Here is a 14,841-nt window from a genome sequence, read left to right on the forward strand (position 1 = left end):
GTGTCATCTCCTCTACTCCCGCAGGAGCTCCGTTACTCCATCTAAACTTGCTCCACTGCCGCAGCAGTGTCATCTACACCGCTCCCGCAGGAGCTCAATTCTATGTCCAAAATTGTTTTTGATATTTAAAAGCAAGTTAAAAAGCAAGTTTGGTCCACTGCCGCAGCAGTGTCATCTACTCTTGTATTTTCTTGCTTCCACTTTAGCGGTTATACCATTCTCCTCCACTTCCACAGAAGTACATCATGTATGACCATCCCCAGCCTACCACCTGAGAGGCAGGTGACTCTGACTTATCTGACTTATTTGTAAGTGTTAACTCGTGAAATTAACAAAGTGCAATAAAATGCAAATTAATTTCTTAAAAATCATACAATGTGATTTTATGGATTTTTATGGACTTCTACATGCTTTGTAAGTGGGAAAACCTGCAAAATCGGCAGTGTATCAAATACTTGTTCTCCCCACAGTATATACTGTATATAGATTCCTCATTAGCAACTATTTCTATGGGCCTCTATGCGTAAAATGGCCGCCATTTTGGAATTGTCAAAAGCCAGTCTATAGATGAATATCTATATCTGCAACAGACCTCAGCAGATAATTTTGTTAAACTAACACAATACAACAAGGCGAAGGCGTCAGCTAACACAACTTAAGTTTAAACCACTGTAATATTGAGTTAATACATATACAAACACAAACCAACATATTCTCACGCGTGAAATATTATCCCATTTCTTCGAGAGTTTAAATCTTGGGTGTTTGTATGATGGTGTAGCATCACTGATTCTTACTGTGAGTGTCGACACGTTGACCGTTCTAAGATGGCGGGTGCGGGACATGTCTGGAGCGGTCGAATGTGTCATATATATGTTTATACATATATATGGTTTTATACACCTTATTTTAACGCAAGAGCAGAATAGCCATTTCTAAGTTAACCAAGTTAGAAATGGCTATTCTGCTCTTACGTTATGAGTCTCATGTGCTTCCAGTTATTCTAGCTCTACAAAATCTGTCTGTTATGCTGCTTGATATTGCAAACTTTATGCGATATCATGGCATTTTATCTCGTTAACACAGTGTGACTAGTTTTACCATTTACTGCACTTTGTTGTTCTTTAAACCATTTGCCTATAACAGCTATAAAATAGCTTATTGCCTCACAAAATAAGGTGGATATGTGTGAAAGGGACATAAGTTTATCTATATTTAAAAAAAAATAGACATGAATGAGACATGAGACAATCATAAACATCAGAAATGCTTCTGCAATGGCCTTAAACCTTCAATGTGGGTCAAGAGAAAATGTTTACAAGAAGATGTGGGAGATTTTTATTTCCTCTGAAAGCAGAAGTGAAATAATGTGGGATCCACAAATAGATCGTAATAAATGACATGCAAATGACACTTCCCCCATTCTTAAGACAAGCCTTAAGCCTAGTCCCAGACTAAAATGCCTTGTTTTTAATGAAACTTGCACTGGCATATCTTAAAATATGTCACTTTTGTTGTTTTGTCTCGAGATGCACATCAGCAGTGTTGTTTTTCTTTCTTTTTTTTAAGGCACGTTTATAAAAGCTACTTAAATGTCCTAATTTAACCTAATCGTGGCCTAATCTAAACCCTGTCTGTGAAACCAGGCCTAGAAGTGCTCTTATATCAGGAGTAATCTCTTAGAGATCTTTCACAACATCTAAAGCACATTAGATTCTCACAGTGTTTCTGTATGATCTCTTCTACTAAAACCGTTTCACACACATCAGTTTCTCTGTGGTTTTCATGATGAATGCAGGATGAAGTCTTTACACCCTACACACCCTACACACCCTACACACCCTACACACACTTAATGTATATGTTTATATTAATATACGGATGTGTCCTCTGTCATCTGTGTTTCTCTGCTTGTCTTTCACATATATACATTTCACACACATCTGAACACTCTCCGCCCTGTTAACAGTGCAGATCTGGGTGGAACCGTTAGAGAATAAGGAAGAAGAAACGTGAGAAAGACTGACGGAGGATCTGTGTACTTCTAATGATAGTGACTTACATCGCATTCAAGGAACACATTTGATCAGTTCTTGCTTTCACTGGATCGGGATCGGATCTGGTTTTTCTCTGGATATCTGAGACTGAAGTCAATCTGGAATGAAGGCTGCCATCATCCTCTTCATCTTCATCACCCTCTGCCTGATCTCAGGTCAGTTCTTCACTGCTCAGTCTGGGTCAAATAATATACTATATTACCCAGATTGATGATATATAATAACCCAGAGCAAATGAACTTGTGTTTGGCAGGTCAAGTACTTTGTTTCAGTGTGTTTGGATGCACTGGAGGGAGTTTAATGTTCAAGTGCATGTACAAGAACCAGAGAAAGACTGATGATCAACATAAAGTGAAGTATTTCTGCAGAGACAGGAGCTGTAAGATGGGCATCAGTACTGATGTTCAGAGTCGATGGGTTTATAACGGGAGATTCGCTCTGTATGATGATGGAAACAGCAGATTCTTCACAGTGTTTATCAGGAACCTCAACAGAGAGGATTATGGGGAATATGCATGTGGAAACAATCAGACATGGAGTCATGATGTTACGTTAGTGGAGAAGAAAGGTACGTGTGACACTTTATAACTTCCTACAGTAATTATTTATCATAGTATTAAAGGTGCAGTACGGAAGATTTTGAGTAAAAAAAAAATAATAATTACTGAAAAAAAATTCAAAACAGTCTCCATGCCTTACACTGATTCATAATGGTCAGATTATAATAATAATCCATAGTTCGAACTAGGGCTGAACGATATTCTGTTTTAACATCGACATCGCGATGTGCGAATGAGCGATAGTCACATCGCCGGAACATGCGATGTGAAGGGTAACGTTAGTAGCACACAGTAAACACGAGATTGTTGTATGGCTTTTTGCTGGGGTGACATACGCGTTCCGCGTGCCTGCACAGTGATTGGTTCGCTGTGCCGCAGCTCACCGCTCACAGCCAACATTCACTGGCAATCCTATAGCTAAAAATGCGCTACGAAGAGGATCCGCCGCAAAAAAGTCAAAATTCAGTCAGCTATTTGGGACTAGCCTATTTCGTCTACAAAAAGGAGGATGTTGACCAAAAAGAGGTAGGCTACTTTGCTGGAGTGTTATAAAGTTGTGGATGTTTTTTTTTTTTTTAAGTCGTTTATTTTTCGTGTTCGCATTTATGAGGAAAAAACAATGTTATTAAGGACGCGACCGTTATGAAAGCGGCAGTAAAAGACTGCTTTAAAACTTTCACAGATACCTCAAACAGAAAGCACAAAGCCTTTCTTTAAAACGAATTTCGTTTCGTATTAATTGTATCTTAATTTTAATCAGTATTTCATTATCCAATTTCCTGGATTTAATAAATAAATATTAAATAGCAGCCAGCGCCTGAACTGGAGATTATAAACTATCATCCATGAACCGCAACTCAGCATGAAAGGTAGCCTACTCGCCTCACACACCTAATAATAATAATAATAATAATAATAATAATAATAAAATAGAAATCTCTACTTTTAAACAGAACCATTAAAAAAATAATAATAATAGCCTAATCTGTATGAAAAGTGCATTTCTCCCGATCACTGCTGCGAAGATCGCGAGTCAGTATTGTCAACTTAATCTTTACAGAAAACACTTGTTTATTAATAAACAATTAAAATGTCACATTGCAATATTTTACATATTATTAATCATTACTTTTGCTGGTTATAGGTGCCGTTTACATGAACGCGTCACTGAATCAGCACAGAAAACATAATTTTTCGGGTCCTAGAACCTGAAGAACGTTAATAGGTCCTGTGAAGAACGTTCACCGAATTCTGAGAGAAATATGTTTCTGGAATAAAATATTAAGTGGCCTTTTTTTTTACTTGTAATGAAGCTTGCTTATTAGTGAAATTATTAATAACATGGAATGGTAATTATTGACTTTAGCCTGGATTGATGGCTCGCAATATCGCGATATATATCGTTGGGAAAAAAAATATCGCAATGTAATTTTTTTCCAATATCGTGCAGCCCTAGTTCGAACTGCCAGGTTTGATTATGCAGGAAAATATGTCAGTTTTATGTTGTATGTCATTCTTCTTTGCATGTTCATGTTTCATCTGTAAAAAGAAAAATAATGTAACTTCCCTGTTCAGATTACATTTTCAGATGTGTGTTTTTCTGTCAGTATGTCTTGACGTAGGATGTCACTACTCTGATCTCAGGCAACTATAAATATACCTAAAAACTACGGAGCCCGGGAAGTCACCTGTGGGGGGAAAACAAAACAATCCGTGGCGACGGTTTTGAAATCCGTCCGCTCAGTTTATAAACCGTACTCACGAATTCTCAAACTGTTCCCTCGGTTTAACAAATCGTGCCCACAGATAAATAAACCGTACCCACGAGTTTCTAATCCGCGCACTCAGATTTGTAAACCGTGCCTTCAGTTTCTACAATCTGTACCCACAAATTCACAATCCGTTCCCACGCTTTCACAATCCGTTCCCACGGGTTTGTAATCTGTACTCACGGATTTGTGGCTCACTCTCATTTTAGAAGAACACGTTGTTAACGAATCTTATTGTTTTATTGTGTAATAAGTGGAATGCATGCTTAAAGTGATTCTCAATTGTAGGGGTATGGGGTGGAATATACGATTTAATATGAATGGCGTGCATTACAATCTTTTGTTTATTTGTGATAATCTTAGCACTTTATTATTATTTTCTAACCTGTATTATGACTGATATTTGACGAATTGCTTTGTTAATTTTTTTGTAAGTTTTGGACAAAAGCGTCTTTTAAATATGTAGCCTAAAATGTAATAATAATAATAATAATAATAATTATTATTATTATTATTATTTGAGTTATAAATTAACTATAAATGAGTTCACTTAGTAATACAGTAATATGTTTGTCATCAAATAATTTATCAATGCTTTATTATTATAGGCTATAACCTAACCTTTTACAGTTTTGGATAAAATAGGCCTACATTTTTTGCATAATTTTTGCTTAAAAATAAAGCATTCATAAATTATTTTATGATAAACATATTACTGTCTTAAGTGAACACATTTATAGTTATTAACTCAAATAATAATAATAATAATAATAATAATAATTATTATTATTATTACATTTTAGGCTACATATTTAGAAGACGCTTTTGTCCAAAACTTACAAAAAAGGAACAAAGCAATTCGTCAAATATCAGTCATAATACAGGTTAGAAAATAATAATAAAGTGCTAAGATTATCACAAATAAACAAAAGATTTTGATGCACGTCATTCATATTAAATCGTATATTCCACCCATACCCCTACAATTGAGAATCACTGTTAGTATGCAGACATATGTCAATTTGATGTATTCCACTTAATATTCAATAAAACAATATACAATAAGATTCGTTAACAACGTGTTCTTCTAAAATGAGAGTGAGCCACAAATCCATGAGTACAGATTACAAACCTGTGGGAACGGATTGCGAAAGAGTGGGCACGGTTTATGAATTTGTGGGTACAGATTGTAGAAACTGAAGGCACGGTTTACAAATCTGAGAGCGCGGATTAGAAAGTCGTGGGTACGGTTTATTTATCTGTGGGCACGATTTGTTAAACCGAGGGAACAGTTTGAGAATTCGTGAGTACGGTTTATAAACTGAGCGGACGGATTTCAAAACCGTCGCCACGGATTTTGTTTTGTTTTCCCCCACAGGTGACTTCCCGGGCTCCGTAAAAAACAACCACAATACACATTCAAAAAAAAAAAACACTGCAAGGATCATGACATTGTATGTTTCACACAGAGATGGCGATAGAGAGGACAAAGTTCCCTAGTGCACCTTTAATAACACTAATAATATTTTAGATTTAAGTTCATGTCACAAGGTTTTGTTGAAATCATTTTCAGAGACTCGTTGTGGGACGTCTGTTATCCGGGACGGGGATCTTGGACAAAAGACGATCACTTTCCGCTGTGAATATGATGAGAAGTTTAAAACACACACCAAAGTTTTCTACAGACTGAACGAGGATCCTGTCCATGTTCTGAAGAGCTCACGATCATCACAATCATCTGAGGAGAAGTTCAGTCTGTCTGACAGTCATGAAGATCATTTTACTGTGACCATTAGAGATATTTCTGCAGCGGACGGTGGAGTTTATTTATGTGGAGTGGAGAGATACGGATCACATCCATCAGTTACTCACATAACCTTCATTAAAGAGATTCAGCTGAATGTTTCTGGTGAGTTTGGTTTCGTTTAACTAAATAATCCTTACAGCTCTAAATAAGGAATGTAAATCCCTCTTGACTTTTAATAATGTAATAAATCAACATATAAATCTCATTTTGCATCTGAATGTGACTCAAGGTAAAATATCTTTCAGCACAATGGTGACCACAAAAACTCAGACATACCAGAAATCTTTTTAAATTCCAAAATAATAGAAAATTAAACACTAACAAATCTCCCCCTATATTAATATTGAGCAAAACACATTAAATAACTCTTAATTTTAACATACTCTCCTTTAACAGTCAGAAGCAAAGCATGCTGGGAACTAGAAATATGTTGTAACTCATTTCATGAATGTGTGTTTATATGTGTGTGTGTGAACAGTGAATATACATTCACATTTATATGGGAATATGCATGTGCAAAACATGTATACAAATGATAAAACTTTTTGATTATTACATGTAATGCTGTTTTTTGTCTTAATTTATAAATGCTTTATATGTATTAACATATTGCAGTATATTGAAAAAAATAAGCACTAGTTTCCCATATATGTAAATGTATTATGTAATACATCACATTATATTCTGAAGTATATTCCCATATATTTTTGTTCCGTATAGATCATACTTGAGTCACACACGGTTCTCTGCAGCTTATTTTCTTGCAGTGTGTTCATTTTTGTGTGAACTGTCCCTTTAAAGCAACATGCTGTGGTAAAGTCTGCAGATTCAGCCTGATGAACATGAAAACCACAGATAACAGGAAGCTACCAAAACCATAGTAAAACTTGTGCTTTAGTTTAGCACAGAGAATGCATTTCTGTTCACAGATGTGCAAAAATAACCCTCACCTTACTGTCATTTCAGCAGAGGTGGAGAGTCCAGGGGTCAGAAAGTAAAAGTCCTGCCATATATTTATTCCACCCATGAACTCACACAGCAAAAACTCCAGTGTTAAATGAACTCTCCTGGGAGTTTATTTGGCTCCAGACTCAAGAGTGTTAAAGTTAATGAGATAATTAAGTAATTGTTTGAGTGATGATTGAGCATTATTGAAAACACCTGATGTTAACAAGCAGAATTACTGAAGGAGAAAATCTCTTTTTTAAGTTGCCATTATGGTGATCAGTGTTTGCTTTAGTTGGGCTCTTGACCCTTAAACTAATAACTTTAGATTTTGTTTGGTTGTTGTATCTGGGTTACAACTCTCAGATGAACAAAGAGAAACATTGATCAGGTGGTGTTGGTTATGTTTTGACGTAATCATAATTTGACCTGAATCATAAAACTCATTTAGAGAGTTAGGTTTACCTTGTTGATTATAGCTGCCTGTGATTCTAATATTATGCCATGTTAATCATTTTCAATGTAATCAGAAAGATTTCTTGAAAGTTGTTCTGATCAAAAGACTTTGAAAAATTATATTATTTGGACACACTGACACCAAGAATCAGCCTGTGAATCTCAACAATGGTGACAATAATAAAGCATGTTGCAGTGCATTCTGGGTGCCACCAATCAAAACTCATCCATGGCTCCCATCATGCATTGCGGTATGAATAAATTATGATCTGAATTGTCTTGTTTTCCTAATTGAATATTCTTTTTGTCACCATTGTTGAGATTCATACACTGAATCTTGATGTCTGTGTGTGCCTTAAAGAAAGATTTTCTATTTCTTTATCAGAACAACTTTTAAGAAATAATTTGAATTATACTGAAAAATCTGGAACTTAATCTGTAGAATTACTGTGATGTTGTAATGACCAATATACATTTAAGTCAGAGATTAGGCTCTAATTGAGCTCAGTGATTCAGATCAAATTATGATTATGTTCAAATATAATCAACACCACCTGATCAACTTTTCTTTTTGTTCATCTGGCAGTAATAACTCAGATCAACAGCCAAACAAAATCTAAAGATAATCATTTGAAGGTCAACTGCCCAACTAAATCAAACACTAATCTCCATAACGGTGTCTAAAATTGTGATTTTTCTCCTTCAGTGATTCTGCTTGTTAACATCAGGTGTCTTCAATAATGCTCAATCATCACTAAATTAATCACTTAATTATCTCATTAACTTTAACACTCTTGAGTCTGGAGCCAAATAAACTCCCAGGAGAGTTCATTTAACACTGGAGTTTTTGCTGTGATGAGTTCATGGGTGGAATAAATATATGGCAGGACTTTTACTTTCTGACCCCTGGAATCTCCACCTCTGCATTTCAGACACACTTTTTAGTTGTTTTTTTGTAGCACAAAATATGTTTTTCAACATTCTTGCTGCTCTTTTTCATACACTGAAATAGTTTATCTGAATTTAAATCGCTATGCACTGAAAAGACGTGTCTTGGCACATACTTGATATCATCGGATACGAATTTGCTATTTGCAATTAATCATACATTAGAACATTCACACTGATGTTGAAATGGATCAACACTGAACAGAATTGAGCTGAATACTGACTCTATTGTCTTTATAAAGCTGCTTTACGGCCTTCGTATAATCATTGCAACATCCTTTTTTGTCTTCGCTCAAGGGTAAAAAGAATTCTGAAATACCTTTGCAGTGATAAACTGTTAGCAGATGTCCCGACACCAGACACATTTAGATGTTTCCTTCTCAGTCAACACGTGGGATCATAATCACAGTGACATCACACCATTCTCATACGGCAGGGATGGGCAAACTCGGTCCTGGAGGGCCACTGTCCTGCAGAGTTTAGCTCCAACCCTGATAAACTCTCCTGCACAGCAAAATCCCCAGTGTTAAATTAACACTCCTCAGTGTTTATATGTGTCCACACTACAGGGTGTTAAAAATTAACACTGAAGCAGTGTTGAAGTTAATGAGATAATTAAGTTAACACTGAAGCAGTGGTGAAGTTAATGAGATAATTAAGTGATTAATTAAGTGATGATTGGCCATTAGTGGTGACACCTGATGATAACAAGCAGACTCACTGAAGGAAAGAGAAACAAGAACAGAAAAGAGAAACACAAGAACTACTGACTTCGAGCCATTATTGCACTTATTATTTTACCAGTTTGACTTTATTTCTGTCATAAATCTACACACGGTCTTATTCAGATTTAACAGAAGTTTAGATGGTAATGTTTTATGGAATGTTTCGTTTCATGTCACCATTATGGTGGTCAGTGTTTGCTTTAGTTGGGCTCTTGACCCTTTACTTTGTAACATTGGTATTTCTCTGGCTGCTCCAACTCTGTGTTTATAGAGCATATGTGTTGTGGCAAGAGAAACTATGACTTGGGCTGTGTTTCCTGAAAACATTGCAAGCCTAATTTGATCGTATAGACCATTTGTTGCAGTTGGTCTGCGATCAAGTTAAGTTTAAGATGCTTTTGGAAATTCAGCCCTGGTTAGTAGCCCTGCAGTAACAAATGTGCTTTATAAACACAGAGTTGTAGCAACCAAAGAAAAACATATATTAAAAAATGAAAAGAGTCAAGAGCCCAACTAAAGCAAACACTGATCACCATAATGGTAACTAGAAAAGAAAAATTCCATAAAACATTACCATCTAAACTTCTGTTGACTCTCAAGAACTTTTGTCGATGTATGACAGAAATAAAGTCAAACTGGTAATAATAAGTGCAACAATGTGTAATGACTCGAAGTCAGTAGTTCTTGTGTTTCTCTTTTTTCTGTTATTGTTTTTTCTCTTTCCATCAATGATTCTGCTTGTTATCATCAGGTGTCACCACTAATGGCCAATCACTTAATTAATCACTTAATTATCTCATTAACTTCAACACTGCTTCGGTGTTAATTTTTAACACCCTGTAGTGTGGACACATATAAACACTGAGGAGTGTTAATTTAACACTGGGGATTTTGCTGTGTGTCTGTAGCTTTCTAGTAATCCTGAAGACATTGATCAGCTGGTTCAGGTGTGTTTGATTAGGCACACCTAATCAACCAACATTATGCTAATGTGACAATGTGTCAATCAGACTTAAAGCCACACAGCCTGAAATCAACTGCAAATAAAAGAATTTTTTATTAATTTGCTACATTTCAGATTAATATATTTGTTTTCCTTATTTTTAATAAACAGTAACTTAAACACTCCTCACGCCAGAGGAGAACTGGCCCCCAACTGAGCCTGGGTTCTCCCAAGGTTTTTTTTTTCTCCATTGGGTCACCTGATGGAGCTTTAGGACACCATTAGGTCACTAAATGGAGTTTTTCGGTTCCTTGCCACTGTTGCCTTTGGCTTGCTCAGTTGAGGATATGTTGGGGATATTTTGGGGATATTTAATTTGATCAATCTATAAATTCCACTAGAAACAAACCTTGTTGTATTATTTTAATTTAATACTGTGAAGCTGCTTTGATACAATCTGTATTGTGAAAAGCGCTATACAAAATATACTTGACTTGACTTGACTTTGCAGTTTGAATGATGTCTTGTATAAACAAAATGACGGAGTATGTTTTTATGTTTCCACTATTTGATCGCATCCGTGCCTCACACACACACACACGCACGCACACAAATATAAGTAAACACTTTGCGACTTTAACCCTCTGGGGACCAAGCTGTTTTTGGGGTCCTTGAGATGTTCTGACATGCTCTGACATTTGTGCTTTTTTCAGTTATTTATAAACATGTTAATGGCAAAGGTGTAAATTCACTCTATATAGCACAAACAGGGCTACCATAATATGCGAGCAACGTGTATGTAGATGTTTGTATTTTTAAGAGAATAATGTTTATGCGTGGTTATTGGAAAAAATTTAAATGAAAGTTGCTGAATTAAGACCACAAAACACATATTAAATATGTGTCCACAAGACTTTTGACTAATGGATGTTGTCCCTTTGAGTTCTAGCTTCAAAATTATGTGAAAATAGTCTTGCTTTATCATTCACAAAAAAAAAATACATTGACTACGTTTACATGCAGCCAATAACCCGTTCAAAACCGGGATATTAGCAATAACCCGGTCGCGCACAGCCATGTAAACACCGGCAAAAACCCGGATATGCTCATATCCCGGTTTTTAAAAACCCGGATATTATCCCTGGGGTACCCCTTTTCTAACCCGAATATTTGGTCATGTAAACGCGTATCGGCATATCCCCATCAAAAGGAACATTGATTTGTGTTCTGCGCATGTTCTATTCGCAAGGAATCTTGGTCTTTTGAGTAGAGACGGCGCATACAAAAACCCGCGTGCAGTATACCGGAAGTAAACAAGAAGTAGAGGTAAACATGGCGAGACGCAGCACAGCACCACACTTTTGGAGCGAGGAGGAAAGCGCAAACAAAGGCGATCGCTATCTGCCCCGAACTATTCATTATCCGGGTGCTGCTGCTGTTGTTGTTGTCTTTGGATACAGGAAGAAGAATCGGAAATGACGCATATTGCGTCTTAAGGTTGTCCGTACGTCCAGACGCTAACCGTGCGTCGCCGTTTACATCGGGATATTGCCAATTGATTACAAATTCCATGTATACAGGAGTAACTCTCTCTGCTCACGCATGTAAACGGGTTATTCCGAATGTTTCAGAAACCCAAATAGTGACCTTAACCCGACCATATCCCGGATATTGGCTGCATGTAAACGTAGTCAGTGATTTAAATGGTGTAAAACAGGTTTTGCTTGGAAAGCCAATATGCGAGGGGGAGGAGTAGTTTACACCTTAGATTACAATGTCCCACTGACTCTGCATAATGACTCTGCATAATTAGCCATTCATTCAGGTGTGACACTGTGTAACAGGCTCAGGCCTGTGTACTACTACTACACTCCACCAGAGGCGATAGGGTGCTTTAGTGGATGGTATATAATCACATGGGTAGTAGAACAAGTCAGATTTGTTGGGCAGAGGAAGCATGGCTTACCTGTTGTGTTACCTCAATCCACTTTAAGTCCTGATTGGGAAACTTTGGTTTCAAGCTCAATCAAAGTAAGATTTATTTATTCTACATATTTTTGGGTGTGGTTTCTGTATTAGTTTGTAGCCATTGCACATACTTTTTCTGTGTTCTTTACGAGTGTTTGCTAACTGGATGCACTGCTAATGTCAAGTTTGTATCTTTTTGTTGTTGTTGTTGTAGAAGGACTCTTTGTAGCCACTAACCTTTATATTACTGTCATTCATTCATTGGAGATCAAAGGAGGATTTCCGTTCACAAACTGTTTCATTACTTCACCTTGTGGATCGCTTGGATCTTATGCACAAGGATTGTAACGAGACCACCATCTTCATCTTCAACAGACTATATTGTGTATCCATGGACTATACCAGATAAGGCTTTCACGTAACTTTGGACTCATGCTATGTGGTTGCACTGACTCCAGATCCATACCCCATGCTGCTGAACCTGTTTACATCAAAACAGTTGGTTTTCTTTCATTCTGTACTCATTGTTTGTTTTGTTTTCCACATTCACCCAGGTCTACTGTATTTTTGGGTGGTTTACATAAACTGACAAAAAACACATTTTACTGCCTGACTCATTCATGTAATTTATACCTGGTTTAGTTTAGTGCTATGTAAAAGTAAGTTGGTGGTTCCCTTCCTAAAAATCAGACTTATAGCAGTCTTAAACTTAACGCGGTTGAGGCAGTTATAGAATGGCGCCCGAACAGGGACCATCAAACTTATACATTTGCAGCTATTAATCAGTGTTATTTTTACTCAGTATGGTAGACCATGATGCTCTGGGGGGGGATGGGTCAATGCCCAGACTGGATTTCTCATCTGAGACATTCACTACACAGAGAGAGCCACTCAAGGATCTGATCAATACTTTCAGCGAACTGTACATTGACTCTGAGGAAGAGGAAGAAAGGATCAGGGATAACAGTCCGGATGAGGACAACATTCCAAATGATCTACCACTACCACCACCACCACCTCCAGAAGCTGACGAAATACCAGGTCACAACCCATTTACCTCAGTTACATCATTAATAGAACATCTAACAGGAAGAATTAATTTACTGGAAAGCCGCTTAGAAGAATGCATCCAGGGAGTGAGTGATTGTGTTCCTTATGCTGAGTTTGAGTCTAAGTGCAAGATCAGTGAAGAAAGAACAAATTACCGTATGGCACGGGAATGTGACAGAACTAAGAAACAGTTGGAGCTCACCATTCAAGATCTAGGCCAGTCCATGATTGATTGCTTGAAGAGACGTGATTTTCAAATTGATCAGAAACTCAGATCCCTTGTTCCATCCATGTCCACTCCAGTTCATCACACTCCAGGACCTTCAGTACCCCATTTTGTTCCTAAACAAAGAGATCAAACGTATAGCATTCAGTATAGCCACTTGCCGATTTCTGAAAGCCAACTCACAATGCAACATAATCCGCCCGTGAAGCTTGACTTTCCTAATTTTAGTAATAGCCAGGAAGAAGATCCAGTTGTATTCATTGAAAGATGCGAGGAATATTTTGCTATTCGTCCTCTCAGTGAGTGTGAAATAATGGCTTCACTCACGGCTGTATTAAAAGGTACAGCAAAAGACTGGTGGCTTGCTGAACGTAGAAATGTGCAAAATTGGAAGCAGTTTAAAGAAACGTTCTTGCTCTCATTCTTAAGTGAAGATTATAAGGAGGTTGCTGCAAGGAAACTACTTGAGAGAAAACAAGGGGCGAAGGAGAGCATCAGGGATTTTGCTTTCCAATATAGAGCCTTATGTTTGAGGTGGAAGAGTGAAATGCCTGAGAAAGAAGTTGTCCAAGCTATTCTACGAAATTGCAACCCACGTCTTGCGAGTTTGCTAAGGGGTACAGTTAAAGAGGTTGGAGAGTTGGTTAGAATAGGAACACAGATAGAAAGAGATTTCGATGAGTCAAAGAGATACTGGAGTCAGGTCAATGTGGAAGAACAAAAGAGGAAACCCCAATCCTCTCAAGATCTTCAACGAAAACCTCTGCACGCTAATACTAGACTAGTCCAATCCCATGATACCGCTGTGCAATCTGATTTAAAGACAGTCACCATTCCCATCATCCTACAAGACAGATACTTCAAAGCCATGGTTGATACTGGCAGCACCTTGTCACTTATCCAAAAATCCTTTTGGAAACAACTATGCAAAGAGGAACAATTCCAGTCGAGTAACGGACAGTCATTTCTGCTTGCCAATGGACAGCGTCAGACAGCCATTGGTAAGGTAGAATGGAGGTGTGAGATTCAAGGACAACCTGTGAAACTGACACTGTTTATCTTGAATGATGCAGACTTAACGGTACCGATCATCCTAGGTATGGATTTTCTGCTCACTTCGGGAATAAAGTTAGATTTTCAAAAAGTACAGTACAGTTTACCTTCAAAAGAAAATACTGAAGGGAACACTTACCCATTTCTAATCAATGAAGGCCATTCAACAGTGAATTTTTATCTTGCTCTACCCACTCCTACGATATCTGATGAAACTCTACATTCCATCCGCCAACTCCGACAACAAGCGGACACCAGTGAACGGTTTAAGGGACAGCTGGAGGATTTAATGTTAGAATGGCCATCAGTTTGCACACACGAGATTGGACAGTCA

General features: G+C 37.3%; 2 protein-coding genes across 5 annotated transcripts in view; both read left to right on the forward strand.

Annotated features, from left to right (window-relative positions):
• Window positions 1-14,841, forward strand: part of LOC311286325 (polymeric immunoglobulin receptor-like) — a 127,228-nt gene that overhangs the window by 40,244 nt on the left and 72,143 nt on the right. The window lies entirely within an intron of this gene.
• On the forward strand, window positions 1,928-13,209 carry LOC311286418 (polymeric immunoglobulin receptor-like). Its single transcript, XM_084402632.1, has 4 exons — window positions 1,928-2,212; window positions 2,311-2,625; window positions 5,960-6,295; window positions 12,446-13,209. Exons 1-4 carry the CDS (start codon window positions 2,161-2,163, stop codon window positions 12,598-12,600), a joined length of 858 nt encoding a protein of 285 aa, XP_084258758.1. The 5' UTR covers window positions 1,928-2,160; the 3' UTR covers window positions 12,601-13,209.

This window comes from Rutilus rutilus (assembly GCF_951802725.1).
Source record: "Rutilus rutilus genome assembly, chromosome: 2".
Classification (NCBI taxonomy): domain Eukaryota; kingdom Metazoa; phylum Chordata; class Actinopteri; order Cypriniformes; family Leuciscidae; genus Rutilus; species Rutilus rutilus.